This window comes from Mixophyes fleayi, chromosome 2 (assembly GCF_038048845.1).
Source record: "Mixophyes fleayi isolate aMixFle1 chromosome 2, aMixFle1.hap1, whole genome shotgun sequence".
NCBI lineage: Eukaryota > Metazoa > Chordata > Amphibia > Anura > Limnodynastidae > Mixophyes > Mixophyes fleayi.
This window is the reverse complement of record NC_134403.1, coordinates 145678371-145697760: the sequence shown is the minus strand read 5'-3', so window position 1 is coordinate 145697760 and position 19390 is coordinate 145678371. Positions and strand designations below refer to the sequence as shown.

At 38.2% G+C, this 19390-nt stretch overlaps 1 protein-coding gene across 1 annotated transcript in view; it reads right to left on the bottom strand.

The window, feature by feature from the left end:
• Positions 1-19390, bottom strand: part of TMEM255B (transmembrane protein 255B) — an 88143-nt gene that overhangs the window by 43809 nt on the left and 24944 nt on the right. Inside the window, exon 4 of the mRNA XM_075198054.1 lies at positions 16700-16789. Within this exon, the coding sequence (XP_075054155.1) occupies positions 16700-16789 (90 nt within the window). The remainder of the gene's footprint in view (positions 1-16699; positions 16790-19390) is intronic.

Sequence of the window (19390 nt, the reverse complement as noted above, 5' to 3'; positions counted from 1 at the left end):
AACTGGCTCTATTTTTTAACTGAGTTGTCCCCCCTCCAGTATGTACTCGGAAAGAGTTTTTAGTGCAGCGGGGAACCTGGTCAGTGAGCGGCGAAGGAGGTTGCTTCCTCACAACGTTGAAAAAATGATTTTTATAAAAATGAATAATCAATTACTCAATGAAGTACAGCACTGCCCTCCAGACAGTACAGAGGGACTGTGGTTGTGGAGTCCAGCGGGGACGAATTGATAATGTGTGAGGAGGAGGAAGTACACACTGTAGGGGGAGAGGAATCAGAGGTTGAGGATGAGGACGACATCTTTCCTCAGTAGAGCCTGTTTAGTTTATACAGGGAGAGATGAATTGTTTTATTGGTATGGGGGCCCAAACAAACCAATCATTTCAGCCACAGTTGTTTGGTAGGCCCTGTCGCTGAAATGATTGGTTTGTTAAAGTGTGCATGTCCTATTTCAACAACATAAGGGTGGGTGGGAGGGCCCAAGGACAATTCCATCTTGCAACTTTTTTTTGGGCATTATGTGACCATTCAACAGTCGTTTGCCATGTTCAAAAAGTAAAAGAAAATGCCAACAAATTCAATAAATTAAATCAAAAGTTAAATGCCCTGTCATTATTTAAAACAAGAGGTTTTGACGTGCTAGAATTAGTGTAGTGTTAAGATGTTATAAACACTACACTTGGAAATTGGAGGAGGTATTGTGGCCCCGGTATCAAATTGGGTACCGGGGCCACCCCACTACGCAGTCCAGATACTTGTTTGGTGGAATTCAGACCAGTTGAGGGTGTATTTATTTTATTGTGGCCCCGGTATCAAATTGGGTACCGGGGCCACCCCACTACGCAGTCCATATTCTTGCTTGGTGGAATTCAGACCAGTTGAGGGTGTATTTATTTTATTGTGGCCCCGGTATCAAATTGGGTACCGGGGCCACCCCACTACGCAGTCCAGATACTTGTTTGGTGGAATTCAGACCAGTTGAGAGTGTATTTATTTTATTGTGGCCCCGGTATCAAATTGGGTACCGGGGCCACCCCACTACGCAGTCCAGATACTTGTTTGGTGGAATTCAGACCAGTTGAGGGTGTATTTATTTTATTGTGGCCCCGGTATCAAATTGGGTACCGGGGCCACCCCACTACGCAGTCCAGATACTTGTTTGGTGGAATTCAGACCAGTTGAGGGTGTATTTATTTTATTGTGGCCCCGGTATCAAATTGGGTACCGGGGCCACCCCACTACGCAGTCCAGATACTTGTTTGGTGGAATTCAGACCAGTTGAGGGTGTATTTATTTTATTGTGGCCCCGGTATCAAATTGGGTACCGGGGCCACCCCACTACGCAGTCCAGATACTTGTTTGGTGGAATTCAGACCAGTTGAGGGTTTTATTATTATATTGTGGGGACCACTCTATACCACACTACCACTCTATACCACTCTATTTAATACTTTAATTCTATTTAATACTTTAATTCTATTACTAATTCCCATAAAGAGGAACTGCCGCTTCTATTTAATACTTTAATTCTATTAGTAGTTACCATAAAGAGGAACAAAATAAACCAATTTTACCAAAAGTATAATATGAGTTACAAACACTACACTTGAAAGATGGTGCCTTTAAATGAAAAAGTCAGTCTTCATTGCACGACTATGTGCAACAGGGACAGTTTTTTGGTTTACAAAGTCAACCAATAACACTTCGACCCTGTCTGTCTTTAACATACTTGATGGGATCTCAATGACGAATGGTCTGTACCATGTTTGGAGGAGGTATTGTGGCCCCGGTACCAAATTGGGTACTGGGGCCACTCCACTATGCAGTCCAGATAGAGGTGTATCAGATATTAAACAACGTTGACTGTTGCTGCAAAAATTTTAAATAATATTGTGGGGAACACTACACTACGTAGTCCATAAACTTTTTGGGTGGAATTCAGACCTGTGTAGGGTTTTTTAATAATATTGTGGTGACCCACTCCTCTACGCAGTCCAGGTACATTATTCGGTGAGATTCATACCAGTTGATGGTTTTCTTATTATATATATTGTGGTGACCCACTACTCTACGCAGTCCAGGTACATGTTTTGGTGCGATTAAGACCAGTTGATGGTTTTCTTATTATATTGTGGGGACCACTCCACTACGCAGTCCAGAAAGATAGCTCGTTGCAACGTTTTGGACTAATAACTATATTGTGAGGTGTTCAGAATACACGGTAAATTAGTGGAAATGCTTGTTATTGAATGTTATTGAGGTCAATAATAGCGTAGGAGTGAAAATAAGCCCAAAAACTTGATTTTTTAACTTTTTATGCTTTTTTCAAAAAAAATCCGAATCCAAAACCTTAAATCCGAACCAAAACCTTTCGGCAGGTGTTTTGCGAAACAAACCCGAACCCAAAACATCGAGAAAATCCGGATCCAAAACACAAAACACGAGACCTCAAAAGTCGCCCGTACACATCCCTATATCAAACCAAAGCGATATGATCTACTCCCAAAATACCATACCTACCCGGGAACATATTTGCACCTGCTGTGCTTCTGGCACCATATCCTAAATGATCATATCAACAACAATGAGTCATATAACACTATAGCATGCTTACTTACATGGATAAGACACCATAGGCAAAAGCCTGATACATATGTCTGTGCTTATCAGAGTTAGGGGCCTATTTATCAATTATGTTTAAGTTGTAAATCAATGGCTGTTTCTGCTTGTTTAAGGCAAATAGAAGCATCTGAGTAATTTAAGAAATGTCTAACTCAGGAGATATTGCAGATATCTTACCCAAAAGGTAAGTCTTTTGTCGCTACAGTCAGCAAGTGGAAAAAAACGGACACTTCAGTGCGCAGCCTTCACCAGGACAGCCACTTATTGGAGGCGCCGTCCCGGCATGATTAGGATGGTAAATCGGTCCAAACCTACATAATCCAAAATGTTACTTAACTGGACAAAAACTGACCAATAATAAATATGTCCCTTAGACTACCCAACCACTATTTCCCCAACTCTCTCTCATTAGCTATAAAGCCACAGCTCTGTAACTCTGTTCTCTCTTATGGTTTACACTACACTTTTTACTACTGTATGTTAGTTCTGTGCCTTTTTTATATCTTAGGTGATATCTTTACATAATTTTAAGGGAAGACAACTTATTCTTGTAAGACAATAAAATACATGTGAAAAAAATCAGATGCATAAAGGGTGAATAAACAACTGTAGTTAGGATATATAGCAACACATTAGAAATTGCATTATCATAAAAATATAACTATTACCCCACTGGTGGTGAAATAGTAAGCCACTGTAATAAAAAACAAAACAAAGAAAAAAAAAAACCATTTACATTTAATTTATAATTACATTTGGCCCACTAATTTATTTTTACAATAAATTGTCCCCTGTAAGAAAATTCATAGTCATTTTTGCCCCTCTACAACAAAAGTTTGTGAGTTTGTTTTTAATCTCCAGCGAGTTTGACTATAACATGGGAGAGACAGATGTTTTAAAATTTACACAAATCGCCAGAGATTGGATTTAGGAAAGTCAAAATCGCTGGTTAATACATACGGGGATTTTGAACTTCAAATAGCCGGATATCTCTTGCAAATTGTGGTGATTTTAAATCACTGAAAAAAATCACAGCTTGATACATTTATCCGCTGGTGCAAATGCTATTTCGGAGCTGCACGCTTAAGATGCATTTGACTCAGCATTTGCATGTAAGTAAGCATTTCCACAAAAGGATGTGCACCAGCCCTAAGTTGGCTGAGATTGTCTATACTTCTAATGAAATGCATCTTGCACATTCAAGTTGCACTTAGGCGGAGAAGTGCCTTTTTAGGCACACTTCACTTAAACAAAACTAATATACTTTTGTAAATTGCACCATTTCAAAATTTTCTGCCACTCTACACTACTAAGTGCTCTTCTATTTTTCAAATGCGTCTCCTGGAGAGTAGGTGCTCGCTTTTATGTGCACTGAGCATCCATATAGGAAAATGGATGTAAAGCCAAAGCCTTTTGAACTGTGCATTGAGTGCACTTCATAAATGTCCTCTTTTCATCAGCTAACAATAGCCTTTTACAGAACATTGTTTAGACTTTATTTTACACAGGAATGATGATACTCACTATTATGCAGCCAAAAGGAGGTGATGTGGCATTTAACAGATTAAGAATACTATACTATCCAGTTACAGATGTAGACAGATATTTGAGAATAGCTATAGGGCTACAACAGCTTCTGCAGTATGAACAATCCAATGGTGATAGGATAGTTCTGTGAAGACCTGTGCAATAATTAAAATATTTCCTCTCATCACATATCTTGCATATCATCATGCACACCTATTGCCACCACACAGCAAATGCAGTAAACAGGTGACATAAGAACAATGCAGTTGTAATTTAGAAGTAACCGTCTAATCAAGCAACAATAGGCTAAACAGGTGACTCAGAAAACACCTTTTGATGACAGCAGGTACTTCACCATATAATTTATTGCATGTGTAAAGCTCGGCATTGACACACGTGGGGGTTCATAAAATACACTAAAATACTTTTACATTTAGAAATATTGTTTCTCTATAGCAAACACATAAATTTCTTGTATGTCTTCCATAAAAATATACAAAAACTGTATTTTGGTTACAAATCATGTTTTTGCTTTGCATGGATTTTGGCAACATGTACTATTCAATACTTAGAAAATGTTTATATTATAAATACCTTGATTAAGTAAACTGCTTATGTGGCTTTTGGATGAGTAAATAGTGTATGTTTGTTTACTAGTTAGTAGAAGGACAAAATAAATCTATCTACATGTTACTGGAACTGACTGAAGCTTTGGTGTGTGGATAACCTAGATTAGGGTTTCCCAAACCCAGTCCTCATGGCCCACTAACAGTGCAGGTTTTCCAGGAGACAATAGAAATAATTAGTACCACCTGTGGATCTGTTACAATGTGTCAGTCAGTAATAAGAGTTGCTTATTCACTCTCGTAATAGCAGATTTTTTGAACTCTATGGGACATATTCAATTAGGTCTAAAGATCGTGGATATGTGCTCACACTGTCAACACTTTACAGAAACCTTGACGCATTTCCGTGTGCATCCCATAGGTTGCGAAGGGAAATCCGCGATGTTGCGGTACCGTATTGTCACTTTACACGCGCAGCCACGATCACCGGACCTAATTGAATATGCCCCTATATTATTGACAGAGTCCTATAAGAACAATGTTTGGATATGATTAGGAAGCATGCAAAAACCATTCACTATTGTCAGTACGTGAACTGGTCATTTACCTTAGGATCTTATTTTAATGACTTTTGATTACACATTATACAAGACTTGGTCCTGTGCACCTGTCTAAGATTGCGTTTCTGAAGAATTCACATCATTACATACAAGATCAGTCTAATCCTAATAGATCAACCCATGTCTATTTGGACTATCATTATATGCATTTATTTGCTGATATTTTCAACATCTGTAGGTTTTTAATATTCATATTGTTATTGCTGTTTATCATTTATTCTGAATTGTTTTTATGTAAACATTGTGTATATTAAAAAAATTTTTTTTTATTTATTTGTGCGCCGCAATATTCATGCTTATTATTTCATATAAGTCATACCATAATTTCACAGTCTAACGAAGCCCCCTCTTACTATTGTTGATACTGAGATATATGCTAGATATTTCCATCTACACTTTAATTGATGAAAGTACTTCCAACCAAGCTTAAAACAACGAAAAATAAAGAAGTAAAGCTTCTTGGGATTGCACCAAATAATTTATAATTTATAAGGGATGTGTCAAGCAGGTAGATTACTCATTTTAGTAACTAAGAGCAAAATTGAGTGAAGATTATTACCCTAAATATCCCGCTAAGACACATTAAGTGAGGCTACTGCGGCACCTCACAGTTTATTGAAACCGCCCCTGTGTGTATTCGTATGAATGGAGAGCCTACCCAGTATACAGACCGCTCACCTGTCCCTTGTGAAGAGTAGCATTACTGCTGGCAGGGGCGGTGACCCTTTGATGTATAAAGATTTTTGCCCTGCAGTAATTAGAGCCCACAGTGTTTTGTGACATAAATGGGAAGGGCCACTTAGTGTATTTTCTATAGCTCTGTACTATGCTGTCTTAGTGCAATCAGAGTTGACATTTCAGTCTCTGTCTAGAACACCTGGCTTCAAGATAAGAGAGCACACAGCATCTCAGTGTGCTGCGACCTTTCTATGCTCATTGATATGTACGTAATTAAAATTGCTTTCTCTTTTGAGTTCGTATTGCTTTATTATCCATTACATAAGACAATTATAGAACATGAATTTATTGCAATCTTACTATTTCAGCTGCACAATACCATTTAGAACACCCATTTTATTTACTAGGAAAAGTTACGTCATTATCGCCCAGAATGTAATTATACTGAAGCTATTCATACATGGTTCCAGCACAACAATATCATTAACTTTTATTTACTTTTTTCATAGAGTTTAACATATTCAATTACTAATCCAAAGTGGCAATGATAAAGTCATCCATGCTTTTATTCAACAATGTTTTAAAAATAAAGAGACAAGGGAGGACATTGATGAAGTGCAAGACAGCATTTCTGCAGATCGAACGTAGCTTTGAACCTGTTGTACGTCACAATTTTCACAGGTGTGCGAATGTTTACGTAGCAAGATGGCAGAGATGAAGAGTCGGGTGGAGCGGAGACATTCTTGGCTAAATATAAGTGTGCAGCAGTGCGCCTCATTTTGTAGAGCATTTGAGAAAGGAGATTTAATTTTGCCGAGCCAGATAATTGTAATAAGATAAAGGGATGTAGAGGGTTCTTATTGAGGCACGTAGAATTCTCTGCACATCAAAGCTGTTCATTTGTGGAGGCCTTAATATCTGCAAGATGGACCATCAAGGTGCATACGTGAAAAAAAAAAAGGGATGGAAAATAGCCTCCATAGTTTGTTCAAAATGGAACTTTCTTGCTCTTTCTCATGTTACTGAATAGTTGCTCGGTGGGATGTTTAATTATAAACTGACTATAATCAATGCTTCTAGTAGCCCTCTCTATCTGCAGCACAAGCACATTAAATGTGGCAGATGTGTAAATCATGAAGTATCTAAGCACAAACATTGTAGACATCATAGACATAGGTAACACAAGTCGGCACGAGTCAATCATCCTTGTCTGCCTGATTATCTCTCATGATCTTTATTAAAGGCAGAAGAATATTTATTGAAGGCAATGGCATATTATAACAGGAACAAACTGAAGGCAATGGCATATTATAACAGGAACAAACTGGGCAGTCATCCAGGGAACACTGTCAGGGGGATCAATGGGCTACTCTTCCAAGTTTTATTATGAAAAAGAAATAGCATATGTTCACAGAGCAGAATTACCTTGGCACCGCCATTACACAGGAGACGGCAGCACAAGTGCATGGAGCAGGGAGGGCCAGAGGGAAAACTAGAGTGTAATGGTGAATATGTTGTCTAATCTGTGTCCAGCTCTAGGAAAAGACAGTCTAATAAGTGCAGTGCTATGAACAGCTAACTTATCCAGTATAGTAACAAGTGCAGGAGACAACTAAAGTATCACACAGAATTCAATATACAAAATATAGGAAAAGACATTTGACTGCCTTTAATTGAAACTATTGTGTTGAGTAGTCTTTTGACTATTTTTTGTAGGTCCTCTCAGGCATGTTTCTGGTGGTAGGCAGGTGATTTGTGGGCCTGGAGCTCCACAAGGGTGATAACAGAATTGGGGTGGAAAGATTGGGTAGCCACTATTTTTGACTGATTTTTTTTACTTTGTTTTGCGGCTGAGCATCCTGTGTCTCTTCCTCCTAACTTCCCCCCATGACTAAATTCTAGTCAGCCATCCAAAACCATAGGAGCCAGTTTCAGAGTTAGGGTAATGATGTTGGCTTGCTCGGTAGAAGAGATGATAAAGATATTCCCCACATCTGTACAGATGGCATTTCCACTGTCCAGAAAACCAAGGAAGGTGGCAATATTAAAGGGAAAATTAGTATGAACTGCAACTTGTCCATTTTATACCGGCAAAAGTGCTGCCAGTAGCAGAGATAGGGAAGTTCATATCCTCGATGAACTGACATCACAGTGCACAGAAGGGGAGAAAGGATTGTATATTGTGTGGGCACAAGTAGAAATACTATCTTTTGTTTTCACATACATAGTGGTCTTAACTGTCCTGGCTGCACTTTCTCAAATGATTTCATTCATTTGTACACATATTTCATTAATTTAAAGGCGTATATCTTGGTTTCTAACAGGTAGAAATACTGCCTGGGAGAACAGGCTGTTTTAATTTCTGAGAGAACAGGCTTATTTAATGTCTAACAGCCTTATCTAAAGCCTGGGCACATGCTGGTAAAATGATTGGCAAAGGATGCTAAAATGTATTTGGCACAGACCGGTGTAATGTGATGGTCACAAGCTGGTGTAAAATGATATAGACTGGAAAAGCACACAGCCTGGTATAATGTGGTGGGAGAGGCTGGTAGGACGTGATAGGTACCGGCTTCAAAAATGTGAGGATATATTTGAGACGGATTGTAAGAAGAAATTGGGGACAAGCAAAACCACAGATCAACAGATGAAGCAATTGATGGGGCAGTGAGCAAATGGACATGAATCTTGGAATTCCCCTAAACCTCTGTTGAACAGCTGAACAATGTTGCGCCCACCAAAATGTACAAATCCACACAGCTGAGCAAATTTCATAGTGGAGGAAGGGCGAAACTTGTTGGACAAAAGCTGCAAATTATTAGCTACTATGCAGTATATTTTGATTGCTGTTACATTTATCAATCTCAATAGCTTAGCTAAAAACACTTTTAGATCACTTCCAAATTGAATTTTGTTATTAGTGTGTAATTCAGGACTGTTCAGACACTTTGAAGTAAAAAAAAAAATGTTTTTATTGAGAAGCAAATCTTATAAGCTGCTTCTTATCCTCAGGGCTGGTCTCTGCCTATGCGGAACTTGTGTGATATACATTGTGGGGCAGCCATATTCCAGTGGAGGAAGAGAGACCAAGCCCTGCTTATCCTGCAGGAGTTCACATATTGGTCATTTGTCAGTTTTTGGTTTCCTTTCTTTCTTTCTACTTTATTAACAACTTAGCAATGCCAGGTGTGACTGGATCACTATTAAATAACTTTTGGTATAAATTTATTTAAAGGAAATAGCGCAGGTCGCTGATTTATATAAGTTGCCAATGCACTTATTTTTAATATCTTCTGCATCTGAAAAGTAGGACATCACAGCATTTCTAGAATTTCACATGTAAGTGTAAATATGGCTAGCTTTCCAATGCATGTAAATGCATGTTTGTGTAAAAATCCTGATGTTAAAAATAGCCTGTGTCTGAACTGTATAAAAGATGAGCTGTTTGAGCATGTAATGTATTGTATTGTATTGTAATGGATTTTCATCTGACCTGATCACACTGGTACCTTCCACCAGTGTGAGAGCAAATAAACATCTTGCTTCAAGACGTGCTTGAAAACATCTTCAATATTGCTGTAATCCTGTGACCTGCAGATTAGACCCTAAATCTAATTCGTTCTCTGGCTGTCTCTGAGGTTTGGACCCAAGCTTTTCCAGTACCACCGCTCTGCCCGCTACGCTGCAGCCCTGGTTAGTGTGATAGGCCAGGGGGGGATTCATCCACAGCAACCCTGATCTATAGTGAGAGGTCAGGAGCACCAGCTCAGCTACACCAGTAACGACATACGCTAGCAGCGTCAGTTACTCAGAAGGAACGTGGTTCTGTGTGCCATAGAAGGAGCTCAGTGGTGGCAGCAGGTCCTTCCCACTGCGGCAGGAGGGGCGTATTCGGAATAACGAAAGGGGACGGTGGCAAAGTAAGCCCAGCCGGTTCCCAGCAACAACAGACAGGGTGGCATAGGCGGTCTATCCTGTTACAGCCACCTACTGACAGGTAGCTATATTAAACTACAATGTACAGGGGCATACTTATCAAAGAGTGAAAAGCTGTATTACCATCGAAAAACATGTGTTTCCACCAGCAATAGGGCTTTTTTCATTTTGCCCAATATACCAAAGGGTTAGTATCAGTGATAGCATAACTATCTCCAGCACAGCTTTCTCTGCCAATAGTTTCCACATGCATTTGCATGAGCATGCACCATCTCAATACTTTGCTGTATGGCCATAGCAGTTGAAACTGGTTGAAAATATACTTTAGTCTTTGTTTAAACCAGTTTTTTTAAACTTTCAATGGTTTTTATATACCTTTTTAATATTTGTTATCTGATTTTTACAATGTATTTATTGATTAATTTTTTGTTAATAACGTCAATAAAAAAAGCCCAAATTTGCACATATTCCTAGTGACTGGCCTTGCTAAACAGTAACTTTGGGGCTGATTCATTAAGGACAGTTAAATAAAAAAATGAGTAAGTAGTCTCCTGGACAAAACTATGTTGCAATGCAAAGGGTGCAAATTAGTTTTCTATTTTGCACACAAGTTAAATACTGTCTGTTTTTTCATGTAGCACACAAATATCAACTTTAAATTTCAGTATACGAATAAACTATCAAGTATTTGTGTGCTACATGAAAAAACAGACAGTATTTTCTTTATTGCAACATGGTTTTGTCCAGAACATGTAAGGAAGAAAACTTACTCAATTTTGTGCTTAACTTTGCTTAATGAATCAGGACCAAGGTATATAATGTCTGTTTTTTCATGTAACACACAAATATTTGATAGTTTACTTGTACACTGAAATTTAAAGCTGATATACGATATACTCTACCCCAATTTTAAATCTGTCTTCACATTTTAAATTTACCTCTCCCCTCTAAAACAACATGGTTTTGCCAAGGTTCAAAGTTACTCACAATTTTTGCTTTCCTTTCCTTAATGAATCAGGCCCAGTATCACCTGGTCAGAAGAGTATTGCTGAGCTGCCCTGGTGATATTTTCTTGATAAATTGTGGGAATAAGTTATTTTTTAATGTCTGTGAAAAGCATCAATAAAATACATTTTTTATTGCCTCCTTTGATAAATAGGGTACACAGTGTAGTAGCTTCTGCAATAAGCAAATAAATAAACACATTCAATTTGTAAAGGCTGATTGTTTTGGGATACTATCTAAAATATATATGGGTTCTGGTCCGTTTTTATTTTTATTAAGACCAGTGGAAAGTGCTTTTTAATACATGTGCAAAAGTAGTTGCTGTAAATAACATGCATTTAGATAATTTAGGTAATGCTCATCTGTCTTATATTGTTTCATTGAACTTGTTTAAGTGCCTTTTTAGCTGTTCTAGCTTTAAATGGGTTTAATTGAAATGCTTTTAAAATTGAGCATTAAAAAGCATGTTTTGATTACAGAACTCTCCCCAAATTATGTTATAATATTGACTTGTAAGTCTTTATGATTTTGTTTTAGCTCAATTTAGGCTTTCTGAAATGAGTAAAATAGAATGTCACCCTAATGTGTTAAATGTTGAAGGCCATGAAGTCACATGTAATGTAATACATTCTTCTGCCTAGTAATACATGAGATATACAGTATTAGTAAGTTGGACCGACTAGCAACACTAAAAAAACTGGTAGATGTGAATGAATGGCAGGCTGGAATTCAGGGAATACCTCCAGCCTGGTGCTGGGACTCCTGATGTGTTCAGGATTCTGGTCAGTGGCAAATTAGAATTGTAGAATGAGTGGTTGGCAGAGTTAAAATATGATGTCTCTAATTTCAAGAGATAATCCCCCAAATTTAAACATTTACCTCTAGATATGTTGACCCTATTGCTCAATTTGACAAATTACAGTAGAATTTTTCTTATTATGTATATTGTATGCAATTCTCACTATCTATTCATATCCTCGGATCTTTATATTTTGGTATTTATTGCAGAAAGGTATTTACGATGTATAAAATTACAGTCAAAGAATAATTCTACCGCATACTGAAAATGCAGTTTTTGGGGGTAATTCATTAAGTTAAACAATAGTACTGAATTGTGACTTATATGGGGTCTGGTGTTGCTCCTAATCCAACAGGTCCCTGATGCCTGTAGCAGTCCAGCTTCACATTCATCTCCTCCAAGTGAATGGGAAGTTGACAGAGGAGAAGCATTGACACCACTCTGTCTGTGTGAAGAAAGGCCCACTTCTACAGTAGTGAGGAGAGAGATGCTGGGCTCTTACAGACATTAGTTGTCCCACCGTACCTCAAGAAGGCTGATATCCAGGTAACCAATTTTTCATATTTTACTTAAATTATTTAACTCAACCAAAAACTTGTTTTTAGTCTTGTGTGAATGGGATGTGATCAAAATGTCGACACCAAAATGTTGTCCGTCATAATGTTGACACAGCTCCTTAGTCATAATGTCTACATGTTCATAATGTCAACACAATTAAAATGTCGACAGGGTTGTAAAGTTGACAGTCAACATGTTGACATAAATAAACAGATGTAAACAAATTTTAAACTGCAATATATGTAAAAGAAAACGGAAACTAATGTAAAAAAAATGCTGTGATACACCCCCACCCCCCCCCCCCCCCCCGACCCAAACAGCTTAACCCAACCTAGTGCTGCTACTAGCAAAATGAAGGCAACAAAAAGTGTGGGGTCCCTCCACTTTTACTATTACCAGCACTAGGCTTTGCCAGCCCAGGCTGGTGGCACTATAGCAGGTAAACCTGCAGAGTGGTGTGTCTGGTCAGCACGGGAAGAAAAATGCGGACCCACCCCCCTAGGTTTAACCAGCCCTGTGCTTATAGCACTAGGGCTCTTCCCACCACATAAATTCCCACTTCGAACACTGCTAATAGGTTTATGTCAATAACTTCAGTGGACCATTGCAGAATGATAGCAAGATAAATAAAAAAAGAATGTAAGGATACTGATATAAAAGCTGCTGTCAGGAAGATTCAGATAATGGCATTTGCTTTATGACATTTTTTCTTTCTTAAACCAGCAATTCAAAATAATACTAAGAGTACACTTTTTCAAACTTTGGAGTCTAAACTAGAAGTATTATATAAAATTAATTTTCCCTAACCCATATCATTATTCCCCCCACGCTGATTGATCTGGCAATGGTAGCGTCAAAAAGCTTAGGAAAAGTCCACTTCCTACTGACTCCAAGTGGGACCCTGTGTTGTCCCTGAAAAACATCATGTCACTTGCCAAGAGAGATCCTTGCATCTACTATCACAGTAGGAGGGGGGGGGGGGGTTATTAGAGATGAGCGGGTTCGGAATTATTAAATCAGAACCCCCCCGAACAGTGCCGATCTGAGCCCGGATCCGAGCACTGTTCGGGGGTTCCCGCCGACTAGGAACCTCAGAACGAGGCAAAACCTCGTCATCACGCCGTCGGATCTCGCGAGATCCCGAAGAGAGGAGGATCAAGGAAGACAGATGGGAGGTGTGGTTTAGTACTTACATGGGTGATGCACTGGGCAGTGTATAGTGGATAGTGCTGTGATGGGCATGAGGCTGCCATGCACTGGAAAATTTATTTTGCATAGGACTAAATGTGATAAGGCATAGGGTTAGATATGGTGGACAAGATGTTATATGTGGTAGAAATAAGGCTGTTGTGTCTAGCACACATGTGGCTGGCATGAGGCTTTTATCCTGGGTGCAGAGATGGGCATGATGCTCTTATACTGCGTTGGGCATGATGCACAGAACTGTATGTGGTTGACAGGACTGTGGTGGATATGCTAGATATGGGGATATATGGTATGTGGTTGCTTGGGACGTTTGTGGATATGATGCTATTATGCTGTATATGATGGGCATGTGATTATACATGGTTACCATGGGGTCGTATTTTGCTACAGCTATACAGGACATGGGTAGACACACAGCTATTTTATTGGGCATCAGACTGTATATAGTGGTATGAGATGTTATGCTGACGTTTGGCTGCACTGTTATACATCATTGTTTCAGATATAAAAATGGGAAATAAATACTAAATAATACTAAATAAATATGGGGTTCAGCTTTTTGACACGTTGTGGGGTGGGGAGAAAGAGCCAGGTAACAAACAAGAAAATAACTTCCTGTGGGTCAAAAAGGTGCGGTGTGAGCATAGTTTATGAATATTCTTCCTCCTACACAAAGCAAACAAGGGTTCCAGTTATTCAGGATGATTTTTCTTGCTCACTACATTAAACTTGTGTCGCTTAGCTAAGTAATCCAGCTACCTCGGTACAACCTTTTGGACTAAAAACAATATTGTGAGGTGTTCAGAATAGACTGGAAATTAGTGGAAAGGAATGTTATTGAGGTTAATAATAGTGTAGGAGTGAAAAAAAACCCAAAATAATGGATTTTAGCACTTTTTATGCTTTTTTTTAAAAAAAAATCAGAACCCGAAATCAGAACCAAAACCTTTCGTGGGGTGTCTTGGCAAAACAAATCAGAACCCAAAACCTCAAGCTAATCAGAACCCAAAACCCAAAACACCAAAAGTGGCCGGTGCACACCCTTAGGGGTTTTCACCCATTAGGTTCCCCTAATGTTACAGTTATCAGCACCCTGATCTCTATAATCTCCAGACAATGGCATTCTGCATTCTATTTGTAAATTCCACCCACATATTGTGGAAAGTATAGCCTATAAAAGAGGTTGGATGATGACGGTGTCAATTCATTCTGCTCTGTGTTATGACTAAAATATTATAAGGAAAAATCCCAGAGGAACAAAAATGATTCTGCATGGAACCCCTAAGTCAAACTTATGTTGGAAAAACATGGAAAATGTCTGTGCCCAAATGCACAATAAAGCAGATATTCCATGGAACAAAGTTGTCTCATCTCTACACCTTTTGCAAGATAAATAGTTGCTAATTGTCCCTATGTTCCCTCGTGTATGATGCACATGTATGATTCAGCAGCAAAGTATCCCTGGAAAACATTAAAATGTTGGCATTGTGAAAATATTAAACCATTGAAGGCTACAGTACAAACCTGATCATAGATTATCACATAGCGCTGTACACTGTAAACACAGATTATTTAAAGATGAGCTATGTTTGTGACTAATTTATGCCGCCTCTGTTTCCTTGCCTTTGTATTATGTTTTGTTCTTATGTATAATTTTGCCATTATCTTTAGTGGACACTGGAAAATATGAATTCAATAGAATATTTTTTCAGTGTGAGCAATTTGTATTGTATCCTGATAAATGTTATTATGGTATGTGTCAACTATTCCTTTTTTATTTATTTTTATTTAAAAAAAAAAAACATGAATAATACATTTACACTATTATAGAATCCCCTCTAAATTGGTTGCATTGACAGTATCTAATGAATTACCATCTCACCACCTTACCAGGTATAAGAATATTTCCCTCACAACATGTACTGATATGAGGAAACCAGAATTATCATTAGAGTATTGCAAAGTAAAGATCACTTGTTCTCAATGAGGAAAGCGGAGGGTCTCTATGGAGCACACACATCATATTTTAATGAGTTTCAAAGATTTGAGATAGAGTCAAGTGTAAGATATTCAGATTTTTTCCTGATGTTGAAAAGTTTTTATGCAGCACAAAAGGCTTTCACTTTAACACCATATTGGAGGTAGCCCTATAAGCTATTTTCAAAATACAAGGGGTGCCTTGTGCATAGTAGGGTGCTTGTTACATACCAATTTATTTGCAATTACAAGCTGCAGCAACATAAAAATATACAGTTGAAATACACAGTACTTTTGTGAGTTATTTAAGACCTGAATTGCTCTGGGGAAACAGTAAAAGTTCACTTTGGTGACACTGCACATAAGTACTTTCCATTTTCACCTTTGTAGCTCTTCCCACATATAACAATGGTCACGCAAAACTGTTCATGACAAACAGGCAAATGTGTTGCTCTTTGGGGCCTGTCCAATAAGCAAATCTAGACACAATGGTGCAAAATGCAATCGGTTCACTAGGAATCGGTTTAATCACTGAGGTGCCTCATGAGCAAATACTCATGATGGATTCATGATGGATTTTTAGTAGTGAATAGATAGACTGCTCTGTTATAAATGTTCATTGCTCATGAATAATGACTACCTTCATTGTCTGCAGGTGCTCTTTAAAGGGCAAGGAAAATCCCAACCACATCACAATATTTATTGTGATTGGCCAGGAGGCTGGGAAAAGTGGGGAGTAACTAGCCAAATAGGGCATTCCAGAGTAGATTGTGAGCCAATCAAAAGATGTTCATATGCAATCCTGGGACATCTCCTTCACTACTGCAGAGCACCCTGTTTAAACCTGATAATTATTGCAATGAGTGCAGGGTTTTTATCCTACTTACGAATTTACTATACTTTCTTTAAGAAATACTGTTATTAAAGAAATTTTGTTTCAGGCATATTTTTTTCTTCTGATTATGCGAAGTAATGAAAATTATATATATGTCAAGTAGTGCTTGGAAAAGGACCATTTTCTGCAGATAATTCTTGCAAAGGACAATTATTGCACAGAATAGGTTCATATTCCCAGGAACATAGTGCTATTTAGTCAAATAGGTCACATTGATATGTTTCTGTGTCAGCAAACATTAAATATAGCCAAATGTTATTAACATTTTATATAAACAATTAGATTGGATAGGGATAAGTACAAATACTCACAATGTGTCGAGCTGCAAACACCCCATCAATTATAGCACAGCAGAACGCTGCGACTACTCCAAAACTGATAAACACGATAGAGGCTACCAGCTAGGAGAAGAGAAACATGTTCTAGATCAAAGGCAGCTCTTACATAAAGTCACAGTTGCAGTTAAAGAGATTATTAAGCAACACTAACACTGTAACATGCTAACACAGTACATAAAAAGTCAATTTTTTTTTATTTTTTTTTTAAATCCTTACTTTAGTGTTTCTCAGCCCTGTTCAGATCCACATGTAATAGTGGACTTCTGTGTTTGTTAGGAGACCTGAAAAGCATGCACTGTTTGAGATCCCTGAAATTATTTGACAAGCACTGCCTTCTGGAAATAAATCACATACTAAAGCTGTTTTAACAAATATATTACTTCACTGTTCCCTCATGACATTAAATTCTCATTTACGACCACAGCACAGTAGTAAGCAAAATGCTATAAAATTGTGTTTAGAAATAGTTATCTTACTGCTGAAGATAAGCTGGTCATGTGAAGGATATATACACAGGGGCTTCTATGTATTGATGGAACTACCACCACTGCTATGGGTGAGGCCGCTATAGGGCCCAGAGGTAATGGGTGCCCAGCAATGCTGTAATACCCTGCAAATCACAGGTATATAACTGTATGCACTCATTCAGAAAACTACATTTCCCCAGAGTGCCTCTAGGAAGTTAAATGCAAATTGTGTCTGCCATTTTGAAGTGGGCAAACTGCAATGAATGAACTAGAAGTTCCATGAGATTCTTGGAGAAAAAGGGAGGAGCAAAAACGCACTGGCTCGTGTGAGAAGTGGTGTTTGTGATTGCTGGTTGAGCTAATGTGGGATCTTCCCACAAAGAGACACTGAATACTATGACTGAATTGTTGTCCTGAGGGATGTTTGCAGCCAGCCCAGAAAGAAGCACTTTTGCAGTATAGCAAAAAACCAAACTTGGGGCCAGTGGCCCATGAGATGTCAGCAGGACTCTTATGAAGACAGATAAGTTTCCTTTGCTTTGCTATGTTCAAGTTATTTAAGTGAGACATCAAACTTTGTTATTAAAACCTCTGACCAGGACTGTAATATTGCTACTGAGAGTTGTTATAACACTGTCTAAAGGAAGAGTTTGTTCCAGCCAAATCTGCTGCATTTAAACTTATCTGCAATCTGACTAGGAGACAGAGGGCAACCATTTACCATAAGAGTTTGTCTATATTGCATCTAAACGTTGATTCTATTGTGAAACTGCTTAAAATGGTTGCTGATTGGAGAATTATTTAAACCTACAGTTGTTGGGATAGAGCTGCTTATTCCATTAGACGGATTTCTAAGAGGACACTGTCCTTTACACTTTACATTTATTGTGCATAATTGCTGTTGTTTACAGTGCGCAGGAGTCATGCATGCATCAAGTTGATTGCTGATTTCACTTTGTACAAGTAAATAAGCTTAATGTGTCAGCTCAAACTTTGTTTAAACCTGTGAATTATAATTCACCTCCTTGGGTTTTGTATATTGTAAAGTGACCGTAGTCTACAGTCATTTCTTATAAAGCATCTAAGCTGAACCAGCTAGATTTCTCCTTGTCGTATCGCTACTGATTTTTGTGTTATAAGTATGATCTGTATAATTGCACTAAAAGTATTGTGATTGAATGGTCTATATTATCTGCTGTCGCAGCATTTAGTATAATGGTCTAATTAACTTGTAGCAACCGGTTATCTCCTAAAGTATCTATCTAGTGAAATCAATTTCACTGATGCACAGTGCCTAAATTTAAAGTGGGATATATTTATTCAGTGACCTATGTGTTGTGTCGATTTATGTTTGCATATTTTTGAACCAAGATTGCTAAAATTGTATTTATTTTGCAACATGTTGAATAACATTGCATGTTGATAGTATCATGGTATTACTTACTAGTAATGCCTTATGCCACAAGCGAAGAGAATAAACCCAAGACTTTATGCAGTTTTATCCCTGTGTTCCTTGTTTTATTCCAACACTACTGGGGGGGAGCTTCACCTCTCTACCATACCAGTGGGCCTGTAGAATCCTTCCTTACACTTCCTTTTGGGGTGCCAACTATCCGCCCCATTACAATGCCAGGTCACCTTCCTGAGTCCCCTACTTTGCTCCTCAAAGATTTATTTTACATTGTTTGAAATGCTCTTATAAATGCACTTTACCATATTAAGTGCACCTGAAAGGCTCCCATCAATATAGGGAAAACTCACTGGGATATATTTACTAAACTGCGGGTTTGAAAAAGTGGAGATGTTGCCTATAGCAACCAATCAGATTCTAGCTATCATTTTGTAGAATCTACTAAATAAATTACAGCTAGAATCTGATTGGTTGCTATAGGCAACATCTTCACCTTTTTCTAACTTGCGGTTTAGTAAATATACCCCATTGTCTTGCTATCAGCGCCTCCCATGGCTAGAATGCAAAACTGTAAATGCTGGAGTTTCTATGATATTTTGAATGGATTGAAATGAGTGCAGTGATGGAGGGTAGTTTGTAATGTGTACCTTTTGAAGTAATGCTGTTTAGAGCTGGAGAAATTGAGTTCATGGGATGATAGTTAATATGGCGGCAATGTGATATACAATGTGTTTAGTGGTAACTGTGTTTATGTAGACAATATAGACAATAGAGGTTGTCTTAATC